This window comes from Puntigrus tetrazona, chromosome 17 (assembly GCF_018831695.1).
Source record: "Puntigrus tetrazona isolate hp1 chromosome 17, ASM1883169v1, whole genome shotgun sequence".
NCBI lineage: Eukaryota > Metazoa > Chordata > Actinopteri > Cypriniformes > Cyprinidae > Puntigrus > Puntigrus tetrazona.
The window spans coordinates 17,004,542-17,016,116 of NC_056715.1; the positions used below are offsets into that span (position 1 = coordinate 17,004,542).

The window sequence follows — 11,575 nt, forward strand, 5'->3', positions numbered from 1 at the left end:
CTGAACCATAAAATGAGCCCTAACATCTGAAAATATAAACTGTGAACACACACATAAAGTAACATGCGTACTCACTGAGAGGCTGAGAGGAAGATCTTCTCGTCTGTTGTGTTCTGTCTGTTTGCAGAGACAAAGTTCAGTGTGCATTAGAGATTATCTATTAACAATAAAAATTTAGACCCGTCTGAAACAGATCAGTGATGGCAGATCACCAGGTTATTCGCTCTTGTTTGAGTTTCAGTACTTTATCGATAGAATGATAACTGTTCTCATCCTCAGGACATTCAAGATGAGTTTGTCTCTTCATGGGAGCAGATTTGGAGGAATGTTTCACTCCATCACGTGCTCACCAATGGATCAGGTTTGAAGTTAAAAGACCTCGTTAGGGATTTGTTTCTTAAAAATGTATCTTCTGTCTTCTCCAGATGTTACTGATGGACTGGAGTGCTGTGGACTATTGTGTTTTTATCAGCTGTTTGGACTCTCATTCTGATGGCACCCATTCACTGCAAAGCATCTATTGCTGAACATTTTCAGTAAATTTTTTTGTTGAACTATTCCTTTAAGAATTAGGAAACTTGCTGTAATTTTATTAGACTTTAACAGATATTCAAATCTACAGGTTGTGCCTAGTCAGAGAAAAGAGATGTACATTGTACACTTATATATATGTTTTATTTACTTATCCTGTTTATCGGGACATCTGTCATCTTCAAGAGATTCACAGTATCTAAATATTCAAGAAACAAACCACATTCTTTCAGGAAAAAAAAGATTTTTTTTTTATTTAAGAAACAATAAGTGTATATAGGAGTGCAAGAATAACCAATCACTTAAAAACTATTGCAGAATGTGAAACGAGTTCAGAAACGCTGCTGTGCCACCAGACGTATGAAATTATAGAAAAGAATGTGAAAACCATGAGAAATCACAAACTAGATTCAAAAGAGCTGCTTCCGGTCAGCAAAAGAGGAACGATTGATGAACGGTTAAAACAAGTGAAGATCTGAATCTGAACGAAGACTGAACTCCACATCAGCGTCTGCCCTCACTATGCTGTCTACCTAGGGCACGTCACCCGCCGCTCACCGGTGACAGCAGAAGTTCTTCACTATAGTCCACAGAGGAGAAGAGCAGAGAGATCCAGTAACCCCAGTAAAGCCCAGTGGTCCCAGAATGCAGGAGTGACCCGAGCACTGACCGCTCCGTCCTCACGCTCGTGGTCCGTCTGAGGAAGAGGAATGAACCGGGGAGACGCTTCCCTTTCACCTCGTTCAACTCAAAGAGGAGAAGCGAAGCTAAACGAATGTCCCTTTATTACACAGTGGGACCCGATCGGTCCCGGGCAGTTCTGAGAGGAGATGTGAGTCCCATCATTCCCAAAGAGAGGTCGGGTCGAGGGCGTCTGTCACCGGCGCTGAGGGACTGTCACTGGTTGGGTTTGGTCCCGCTGTCCTTCCCTCCGTCTGCAAAACAACAACATTCACGATCAACATCCTCCCCGCCAGACGTCTCTAATCAGGAGGATGATGATCTTACCGGCGGCGCTCCTGTCGTGAGCGGAGGACTGAGCTTGCTGCCTGTGAGGAGATCAGACCGCCATCATTACTCAGAGAAGCTCTGTATTCTGATAACACAGTAATGTAACGTGCTACACTTCAAACATATGTCATAAATTCATGTTACAGTTCCTAATGTCAATAAATTCACAAACGCAGTGTTAAAACCACAACAGAAGCAGTTATGAGCAGCACAGGTGTATTTTACAGAGTTTACATGTTGATCTTATAGAGAAGGATGTGCCCACATTACAGAAACTGGTTTTAAATAAATTACTTTAAATAATCAACAATTATTTGTTTTCAACATTACTTTATCCTTAATTTATTCTAAAATTTCTCATGTCAAATATTTGCTGAGTTTTTCTTTATGTCAGTGACATCTCAGAAAGATATTTGCAGAGACCGAGAATGCAGATTAGTTTTATTTATTTGTCAAAAGCGCAATATTTTGTTGATATTGTGACTTTGAGTGACTTGCCCGACCCTGCTGACGGACCTCACATCATCACTCACCTGTCGAAGTACGCCTGTCTCCTCCTGCGCAGCTCCTCGGCCGTCAGCGCCTCCTTCTCGGTGCTTCCTGACTGAGACGAGCCGGCCGTCACCGTGGCGCTGGGGCTTCTGGGATCGCTGCCACCTGCAGCCGGTAAAGAGAGAAAGCACGGCAGATCAGAAAACAGCTCTGTTGTGACCTGCAGCACGGGACCGGGAGAGGATTGAAATTTCAGTACGGCTCTAGGAATAAATTGTACACCTTTTTCTTTTAAAGTGTAACGTCTGAAGTTGTGTATCTCGTTTCCTTCTGTCAAAATTGTATAGGACATGCCAGTTTGAGTGTCATAAATATACTTTTTCCAAAAAGACTGTAGCCTAAGTAGTATTGAAGTTATCTTAATATGATTTTAGATTCTGGTTCCTGAGAAAATTTTGAAATCTTAATTTTTAAGGCCTTCGATGTTGAGATTTATTGACACCATTTAGGATGCGTCCAACAGCCCAGTTTAAAACTCAAGACACCAACAAATTATGCTTTTTGCCGTTTCTTTGGCCTAAGCCTTTGGGGCTTTTTGTCATTGCTTCTTGGCACAGCTTTTCCCTTCAAGCACTTTTCAGTGTGCTCTGACTTACATGACAGCTGCTCCTCTAAAAACCATGGGGAGGTCGGCCATCTAGTCTAGTCGTTTTCCTTCTGTCTTCTACTTTAAATTTCTTTTCTTTTCCTTTGAGAATTTTGCCTTCTGAGTTCAGTTTTTCCCAATGTCAACTCTGACTGTGCTTGCCTCAAAACTTCATCCTGCCCACTGACTGCGACCCATCCTTCAGTTTGAATCAGTTTGAATGACTACTGAGCCTCCAGTCTTGGGAAACCTCTTTCTGCAACAAGGACCACAAATGGGAAACCCTAAACAGTAATGCAAGTACATCCAGATACTTTTTATAAAAATCCTTCTGATGTTGTACAGTACTTGTCTTAAATTATTGGTTGCTCAAGATGGCGGCTTGGAAGCAGCACCAGTTTTAAGTAGCTTCTGTAACGTTCATATTTCATAAAAGAAAGCAAGCTCTGATTTTCGGTTATAAATCTTGTGTAGTATGTTGCTAGAATCTTTCGGGTTGCAATCTTTGCAGAAGATGCCTAAACCTAAGAAAATTGTAAAAAGAAAAGGCATCCTCGAGTTGCCATGCTTATTGAACATATGAATGACTTCTGAATTCTGGAACTTCATGTGGAGGTGAAAGGTGGTAATGACGTTATAGTCATGGAAGCCATCTGCTCCGCCTTGGCCCTCCGGATCCTCCCCGTCGCCCTGATTCTTCAGCTCTCCAGCTGCTCCGCTGCCGTTGGTCGTCCCCCGGAGTCGTCAGCTGATCCTCCACCACAGCTTCTCCATCTGTTAGCTCCACTACGGTTCACATTCATGGCTGCGGCCTGGACCCCCATGGCTCCACCTGCTCCCAGTCTCTCCCGTCTTCTCCCAGGCTCCTCCCTCTGTTGTCCCCGCCCTCCATCCCTCCCTTTGTCTCTGTGGCGTGAGGTTGTGCTTCCCGTGAGGGGGATGAACCGTCACACCTGTAGACTTGTCAGGGTTTCCTCACTTTTGTGCTCTGTGACCTAGTTTTCCCTCATGTTTTGATTGTGTCATCACGTTCAGGTGTTAATTATCTTCATTTGCTTTAGTATTTAATGTGTAGTCTGTCCTGTGCTCACTCGTTTGGTATTGTGTCTACAGTCTGTCTTCGGTGAACTACCCTTATGGGGATTTATTAAAGACAATTCAACTTGATCATCTTTGTGCACTTTTTATAGACTACGTCACGTGACAATAATAAAATCTAAATAAAATTATGACTGCACACACCTGCCATACTGAGCTGAATGGCTCTGCGAAGGTCAGCCTCCTCGTCCTCCACCTCCATGTCCTGTCTGCTGAGAGCCAGAGCCTTCCTCAGCTCCTCCTCATCCTCATCCAGCAGCACTTCATCTGTGGTGTGTCCGGGGTCGGACGCCTGCTGCACTGACATCCTGATCAACAAAACATGCCCCAACCCATCAGTGACCGCTGGAAGCGAACGGGCGTCACATGATTGTCTTCCTCGGTCTCATGCATTGAAATCATTTGATGCACAGGCAATCAATGGATTACTGCTCATGTATTCAACCCTCCTTTTGTGCTGAAATTATGGACACTACATTTGTGTTGTGGGTCACATTAACATTTCCATGCAATTGGCCCAAAAACACTAAAGACATGTTTTTACATAAAACCCTTATTGTAGCATGTCAGAGACTAAAATATGAAAAATGGTCAACTGCTATTTTGTTCAAATTAGCTGCACACACATATTTTTATGACTACTGAGGTAGCAAATAACTACAAATTAAGCATAAATCATATCATCATAGCATTATGGGTAATTGGTGTAAATAGTTCATACTGCTAATTTGATTTGTGAGAGCTCATGTTAGTTTGTGTAAAAAGCCTCTACATATTTTTATGTCTTCTTCTCAAACCATTGTGAAGGTAAAATAAGTTTATTCACTTATTTTGAGTGCCCCTATTTCGATATTTCCCCCCACACGTACAAACATACGCAACCCAGGCAACGATTAGTTCTGTGAATCAAAGCAAAACCAATGTTACACCGCGTCTACACCAGACTGTGGAACTCATTATAATAAGTAATGTCTAACCTGTCTATACTCGGCGAGGAGTGGCACAACACGACAAAACCCTACGTGGTGGAAAATTAACTGATACCGATGAGAGAGGGATAGCTGGGGGACCCATAGGTGTCTGCACTTGACTTAAGGGGTCATCAGGATCCTAAATGAAGGGGACTAGGCTTTAGTAGAAAGGATATAGTGAAGTGATGTCAGGTCACTGTCCTTCTGTGGAGAAGTACAGCTGTTATGTGTTTGTAATCTTGGGTGAGACTAAGATATAAAAGTGGTCACACCCTGCAGCAAACCGTCTGTCCTTCGTTGAAAAGAATAAAATCTTTAAAGTTGATTTTGTCGTTTTAAAATTACCACGACACCCGAAACAAAACTGCTGCTGCGTTCTATTTATAACACGTTGACACAAATTTTAAATGATTTTTAGGGGTCGCTTTATCGCATCCAGTGTAGACAGACTGTTGTAACAAAATTTGTTCAGTCTTTCCTGTTAGAAAATGAGAGAGCGACTAAGAAGGAAATTGCAAAGACTGTGCGTGTGTTGATGCGTCAGTGAACAAAAGTATGTTATCTTAGTAATAATTGCCAGTTAAACAGTTCATTATGAATGTGTTTGTGTTTACAAGTTATGAAGCAATTTGAGCCTTTATCAATGTTAACCACGTCTCGCACGGTCAAGCTCGTCTAAACAGGCTGTGCCATCCGTCATGAACGTAATGACTTGAGTTCTCACAAACTATGGTGTAATAACATAAACAGATGTCAGATTTCGTATTCCTCTGCATGTTACTGCCATATTAGTACCTGAATCACTGTTTATTTGAAGTTTATGTAGATAATGTATGTGCTTACATACAGTTGTAGAAGATTTTTATTGGTCAATATATGAATTAGGTGTAATCATATAATGTGAATTATGTATCAAATTAATCTATTATAAGTCTGTACGAGAATGGGACACACATATGGTGCAGCTGCGTGTCCGGTTTTGACATTAGGAGAGATATATGTTGGGGCCCGTACTTTCAAGGAACATAAAAATGGGGTCTCCTGTCTGCATCTTAGCTGCAAAAATGGTAAACATGTATGAAATGCTACAGTATGTCTGTGCTTGATCACATAGGATGTAGGAGTCTCTGAAATTGTTTCAGTGGAACAGTCGTCCTACTCTTAAACATACTCAGGTAACCTATATGTTCCTGATATGCGTACTGTACTGTTCACACAACTGATCCTGAGACTGAGCTAGTATGATTAATCATTGAGATAGCTGAGAAAGACTCCCAGATTCAGAACAGCTGAAAGTCAGGCACCAACGTGTCTGCAGTGGGGCGGCAAAGAGAAACGCACAGACCTGGCTGACAGCCGGTCCGAAGTAGGGTCTCTGTGTGTGTGTGTGTGTGTGTGTGTGTGTGTGTGCGACACTTCCCTCGTGCTCAGCCAGAGTAGTACGTTGGCTTGCACTTTCAAACCGCTCACAGTTACATACTGAAAGAGGAGGGTGATCTGAGACAGCCCCGTCCTTCTGGGCATTCACCGTTTCCCAAAAAACAGCTCCCTTTATCCCTAGATGGGTCTGTCTCAGGGCCTCTTGCTCTTCCTTTTGCCCCCAGGTTCTTTATAAGTGCATTTGAAAGGAGGAGCCTCAAAGAGGAATTTCTCACCATCACCATAAGACCAGTCTAGTGGCTGCCAGAAGTAGAACCCTAAATCAAGGCAGAGGCACAGGCCCCCTACCCCTTTGCAAGTAACTCAGCTATGGTAAATTCCCGACAATGAGAGCACATGAGGGAGCAATTGTGACCATCTCTTGGCGTCAGGTAATGACCGCATCCAGAAATGGTGGAAGGGCATCTTCAAAGATGCATTTTCAACCTGTGAATGCTCTTTTACAAATGACTCTTTTAGGGTGCTGAAGCAGGGAACACAACAGAGGGTAGCCTGCAGAGCCTGACTCACTCGACACAGGAAGAATCACCCACACTGAAGCATACCACGAGAAGAGCTTCCCAAGAGTGTGCGTTGAACTTGAGTCACTCGTAGTCAGAGAAGTCAGGAGCAGAATGATGTAACTGCTCTGCTCTGAAGCAACAACCAGAGAATGTGTTGTACCTGCTGCCTACTCTGATCCGCTGCAGCTGGATGTGATTATCCCATGTCAATGTGCATTGTCTTCTTTAGTTACATTCTAAGTGGATCGGTCTCTCTAAACGAGATCTCAATTCGTCAGTCACCATCATCTAAGGGCCAACTGAAAGGGAAGTGAAACCCAAGAAGAGGGTGAGGATTCTTGTGTTTTCTGTGTGTTGTGATGACAGTCAGTGCACCTCTGGGCCTCGTCCTCTCCGATCAGCTTGGGCCGCTGCTGCTGCTCAACTCGCATGATCCGCAAAATCTGATCAGCTTCACAGTCCGGCAGGCTCCCCCGGATCACAAAGATGGAATAACCTGCAGAGATGTTCAGCTGAGCTCAATTTCCAGCATTATCACTGTGACATTCATCTGGAGGCACCATGAACAGTGCTTTACCTTCCTGTTGCAGCTGCGCTAAGAAAAGAGCCAAGTAAGTGTCTGATATGAGCTCTGGTCCGGTCAGCAGTGAGTTCAGATTAAACCACTAGGTTAAAAGAGAGAAAACGTCCGTAAACTTGAACATCATCTTACACCAACTCAGATTAATGTTGCGTGTGAAACACATACCTGCTGTCCCAGCTTACGCACCGTGAACCAGTGCTCCTTATAGTTACATATAAAGGCCTTCTCATGTCTGAAAGCAAACATGAAGAGGATGAATGGTCACACAGTGGATGACAGAACTAAAGATAAATTTCTCAGAAAGACTCACATGGGATCGATCTGTAACTGCTGGTACTCTCTGCTGTTGAAGAGAACGATCTCTAAACCCCAAACTCCTAGAGCGTTGCTGATCACCTGCGAAACGGAGCACATCCACTGAAAATACACCATCGAAAAACAGCATATCCGCTAAAAACACCCCACATTCAACTTAATCACCATAAAACACAGCACACATACCAGAAAATACAACACATCCACCCCAAAATCCACATTTTTTCTTTCTTTCTGCACAAAAAGTATTTTCGTAGCTTCAGACCATTACGTTTGAACCACTGACGGTAGATGGAGCATTCAGACGACGTCTTTCATACTTTTCTGCGTTAGCGCTATTCGAGGTTATCTGATTATGCATTCACGAGTTAGCACTTACAGATGAAGGGTTATGTGTATTTTTCCTGCAGAGGGCCTGAACCCAGAGTACGCCCCCTACAGGTTAGGAGTAGAGCTGGAAAACTCTGAACAGAGGTGAGTCTGCTGCTATACACACCTCTTATCTCGTTAACTAGGTTGATTACTGATTGTGCTCCTGACGTGTTCATTTAGTAAAATTATCTGAACGCACCCAAACCAAATCATTAAGTGGTGGGATTTTTGCAGATATCTCACGAGAGGTAACGGAAAGCCTTCCAATGCAAGTTAAATATTCACATAGTATTTATGGCCTAATGTTACTTATAATTTGGTAGGAAATTGGTGCAATGAGGAGTAGAGATGACATTTATTTTGTACATTTGGAAGTGCTTTTCATCACTTAATTAGAAGCAACCCAAATTAAATTGTGTCACGTTAAAGAGACTACCGAACAAACACTTATATTTTAAAATAAGTGTTTGAAAAAAAAAAAAAAAAGCCATTACATTTTTATTGCACTATAAGTGTGTCTTATCAGGTAATGAAAGGTTCGATCTCCGTCCTCACAAATACAGGAAGTCCATCAGGTATAGGTGCTCAAGTGATTGTATTTGGACAAGGAGACGATCCTCAAAGCATCACTCTTCGACTCAAACGTGCCTCACCTGGATGGAGAAGAAGCCGCTGTCGTCCATGTTTCCAGACGGTTGCTAAAGATGGCAGAACACAAGTGAATTACGACTGTGATCACGTACAACAGTGCCAGCTGCTCTTTGAAACGAGGAGCACCTGCAGAAAGGTCCTGTACTCCTCGGTCTGCACGCCTCCTTCAGCCATGCGCATGCGCTCCTCCTCGTCCAGCTGCTGAGCGATGGACGACAGCTCCACCGGACTGAAGTACTCTCCCTGCAGGAGGTTGTTCAAGCAGTGCTGCGCACACAGAGAGCCCTCTTGCTGGAAAACAGAGACCGTGCCACTTCAATAACCTCGCAACATTTATTTCTTATACGCACCTAATAACCATACACACAAACCATTCAAATACAGCGTTTACAATAAATTGTATAAAGGAATAAAACAGAATAAGTCCAAACTCTTTTGAAACTGCCCAGCATTCTTTCCAGGTGAAACAAACTAGAGCTCCTTTTAACAGCTTCTTGTCTTACACAATACGTAAGGGACTTCTGTAGAGCACTTTTCATTGCATGTGTATAATTAGAATATCCTCCTAATATCATGAGTACTGGGTCTGCTTCCTAGTTCAAATTAAGAAGCTCACACCAGTATCCCTGTATTTATGACAGAGAATAAAACTATGAGCCAAGTCAGTACCCTCTGATTTGAACTTATCACAAAGAGAGAAAACCCTGTGAGACTTCTTTTTTGCCCAACCAATGTATTTTCTTAATTATAGGAGGACTAATCTAGCGTTGACCGACTGTACATCAGTATCCTCCAGACCACTCTGATCAACTTTGTAGAGAGGAAATAGCTGCTAGTAATCATCTGTACTGACCCTAGTTATTTCAGCCCTTGATCTTACAGTAAAACCACTCCAGGACATCCCGATCTTTACTGTAATATTACAGTATTCTTGTAAGAACTAGTCTACAGTGTTAGTCATGTGACTTCTATCATTCATTCAGTGCTGCGGTGTAGAATAAAGTACCACGGTAGATGATGAAACACAACCAGCAACAGGACATGAGAAGAATTAAAGTGATACACACTGTGACAGTAAACAAACATATCAGTCCTTTTCTGATTGTTGACAGTCGAGGAAAGTCCAAGAGCCCTTCACATAAACCCGACCGAACCGTTTCGTGTAAAGATACGCCGACACGCGGACACATCTCTCGTTTACGGGCGAGGAACATGTCAGAAACAGAAATATAAGTCATAAATACAATTCGCTAAAACACTATCCTTACTTTTTCGTGGAATATAGACTCCATGTTTGAAAGTGTGAATGACGGAACGGCCGGAAACAACGACACGCCAAAATACGTCAAAATAAAAGTCACCCAAAAAACTCACTTCAAATGAAATAGCTGAAATAAAGAAAAATGTACAGTTTGGTATTATACAGCACTTGTTAAATTGTCGTCTTTTATTACATTTTAGATAATTACAAAACAATCATTATCTATATTTAACAGTACAGTTTTGACTGAGTGCATTCGTGTATAAATACGCTTTAAAAAAATCGGAGCAATATCGCGACCTTAACTGCATAAAAAAAACGTTTTCTAGATAATAAAGAATGTTTTTAAAAAATATTTTAAAATGTTTTTTTATTATTATTTATTTGAACGTAATAGAACAAAAACAGTTTTTTTGTACTTGCAACTTATAGATGACTTTAGATGTTTGTGTATTACATTTAGTTCCTCCTCTAGCTCGCCTGTTATCCAGAGAGAAGTTACTATGCTGCAGCCTCAAATTATTATTATTCAGCAAAATTTTGAAGCCATTTTGAAGCCGTGTCTTTCCAAATAAGATATTCTGCTTTGGGTTGACGCCTAGTCTCTACATTTTTAGTTAAGGGCCACATTTACTAAAAGCGCTGTGTTCTTTATGATCAGCGTAGCTCATGATTTTTTGGGGAAAGCACGTCCTCCAGACCCGGGCTCACAGATGCTCCCCAGGACCATCAAATCAATTTCAGAGCTGCTGAAACATGAGTATCATGCTCTTTTTTATTTTAACCTTCATTGTTATTTATTTTAACCAAAACAAAATCAGTAACCCTCAGAAGCCACACTTTTTACTTGACTTGGTTCCCCTCTCATCCAGTCTGGCTTCACAGAGACTGCTGAAACTCTTAAGCGTAAGCAAAATCTAAATCGTCTTTCTTCTTTCTATAAGACCCGTCTTCTGTCCCTGACGCTGTAGTCCATCCCTTCTGACTCGGGCAGATCTACCAGGGTCTCGTGGAGATGAGGAGTGTCTGAATCACATCAGATGTGCAGCTGGCTTTCTGTGTGTGCTTTATTTATATGTGTGATCAGAAAACTGTGAGCTTAAATGGACAAGGTTTTAAAATGCATGCAAAAAGGTTTCCTTTGCACGATGAAGAAGTGCAGCATCATACCATTAGACAGCGCACTGATTCTAGCCCATGGGTCAGTGTATCCCTATAGCGGGGTTATTGAGGGTCTCCCCAATCATGTGTGGCTTTGAAAGCGGAGTTTTAGAAACTTATTTTTAAATACACTTAAAATCATCTAAGTGTACTTAACTGTGCTATTTTGCAACACCATACAGATGCACTAAGATGCATTTTTAACATACTACCTTTGTGTTTAAAAAATGTATTGAGTTACCACTTGAGCACCAGTAATGTGATTAAAGGATTTATCTCTGTCACGTAAATTACATGTAGTTAAACAATTTAATAATCAAGTCTTGTAATGATCTGTACGATGAGTGCTCTGTAAAATGAATGGATGGATGATTCTTCTGACGAGATGCAGGAATTCATTCGGTGAGTGATTGTTACACTGCATTATATGGGTGTCTAAAATAAAATAGCAATGGTTTCTATTTACATCAATTGAAAATACAGCATTATTTAAGTAGCATTTTCTGCTATACGACTTATTGCAAGTGGCAATTATCTGCA

The 11,575-nt window shown here is 41.8% G+C and overlaps 2 protein-coding genes across 4 annotated transcripts in view; both read right to left on the bottom strand.

The window, feature by feature from the left end:
- The window catches only part of serpina10b (serpin peptidase inhibitor, clade A (alpha-1 antiproteinase, antitrypsin), member 10b), a 3,098-nt gene extending 2,981 nt beyond the window's left edge, over positions 1–117 (bottom strand). Inside the window, exon 1 of one of the 2 annotated variants that reach the window (XM_043262638.1) lies at positions 76–117. The gene's annotated coding sequence lies outside the window, so the exon portion shown is untranslated. The other variant, XM_043262639.1, reaches the window with a different exon arrangement.
- A 641-nt stretch (positions 118–758) lies between these two features.
- On the bottom strand, positions 759–9,939 carry atxn3 (ataxin 3). 2 transcript variants are annotated; one of them, XM_043262644.1, is made up of 11 exons: positions 9,882–9,939; positions 8,740–8,904; positions 8,616–8,660; positions 7,586–7,671; positions 7,441–7,507; positions 7,270–7,357; positions 7,068–7,188; positions 3,923–4,086; positions 2,076–2,199; positions 1,540–1,580; positions 759–1,466 (listed from the first exon to the last, which is right to left on the bottom strand). In XM_043262644.1, the coding sequence occupies exons 1-11, from the start codon at positions 9,903–9,905 to the stop codon at positions 1,429–1,431; spliced, it is 963 nt and encodes a 320-aa protein (XP_043118579.1). In that variant the 5' UTR covers positions 9,906–9,939; the 3' UTR covers positions 759–1,428. The 2 variants fall into 2 exon arrangements, with proteins under 2 accessions (XP_043118579.1, XP_043118578.1); XM_043262643.1 differs by lacking the exon at positions 9,882–9,939 and adding an exon at positions 9,681–9,864.
- Between the last annotated feature and the right edge of the window lie 1,636 nt (positions 9,940–11,575).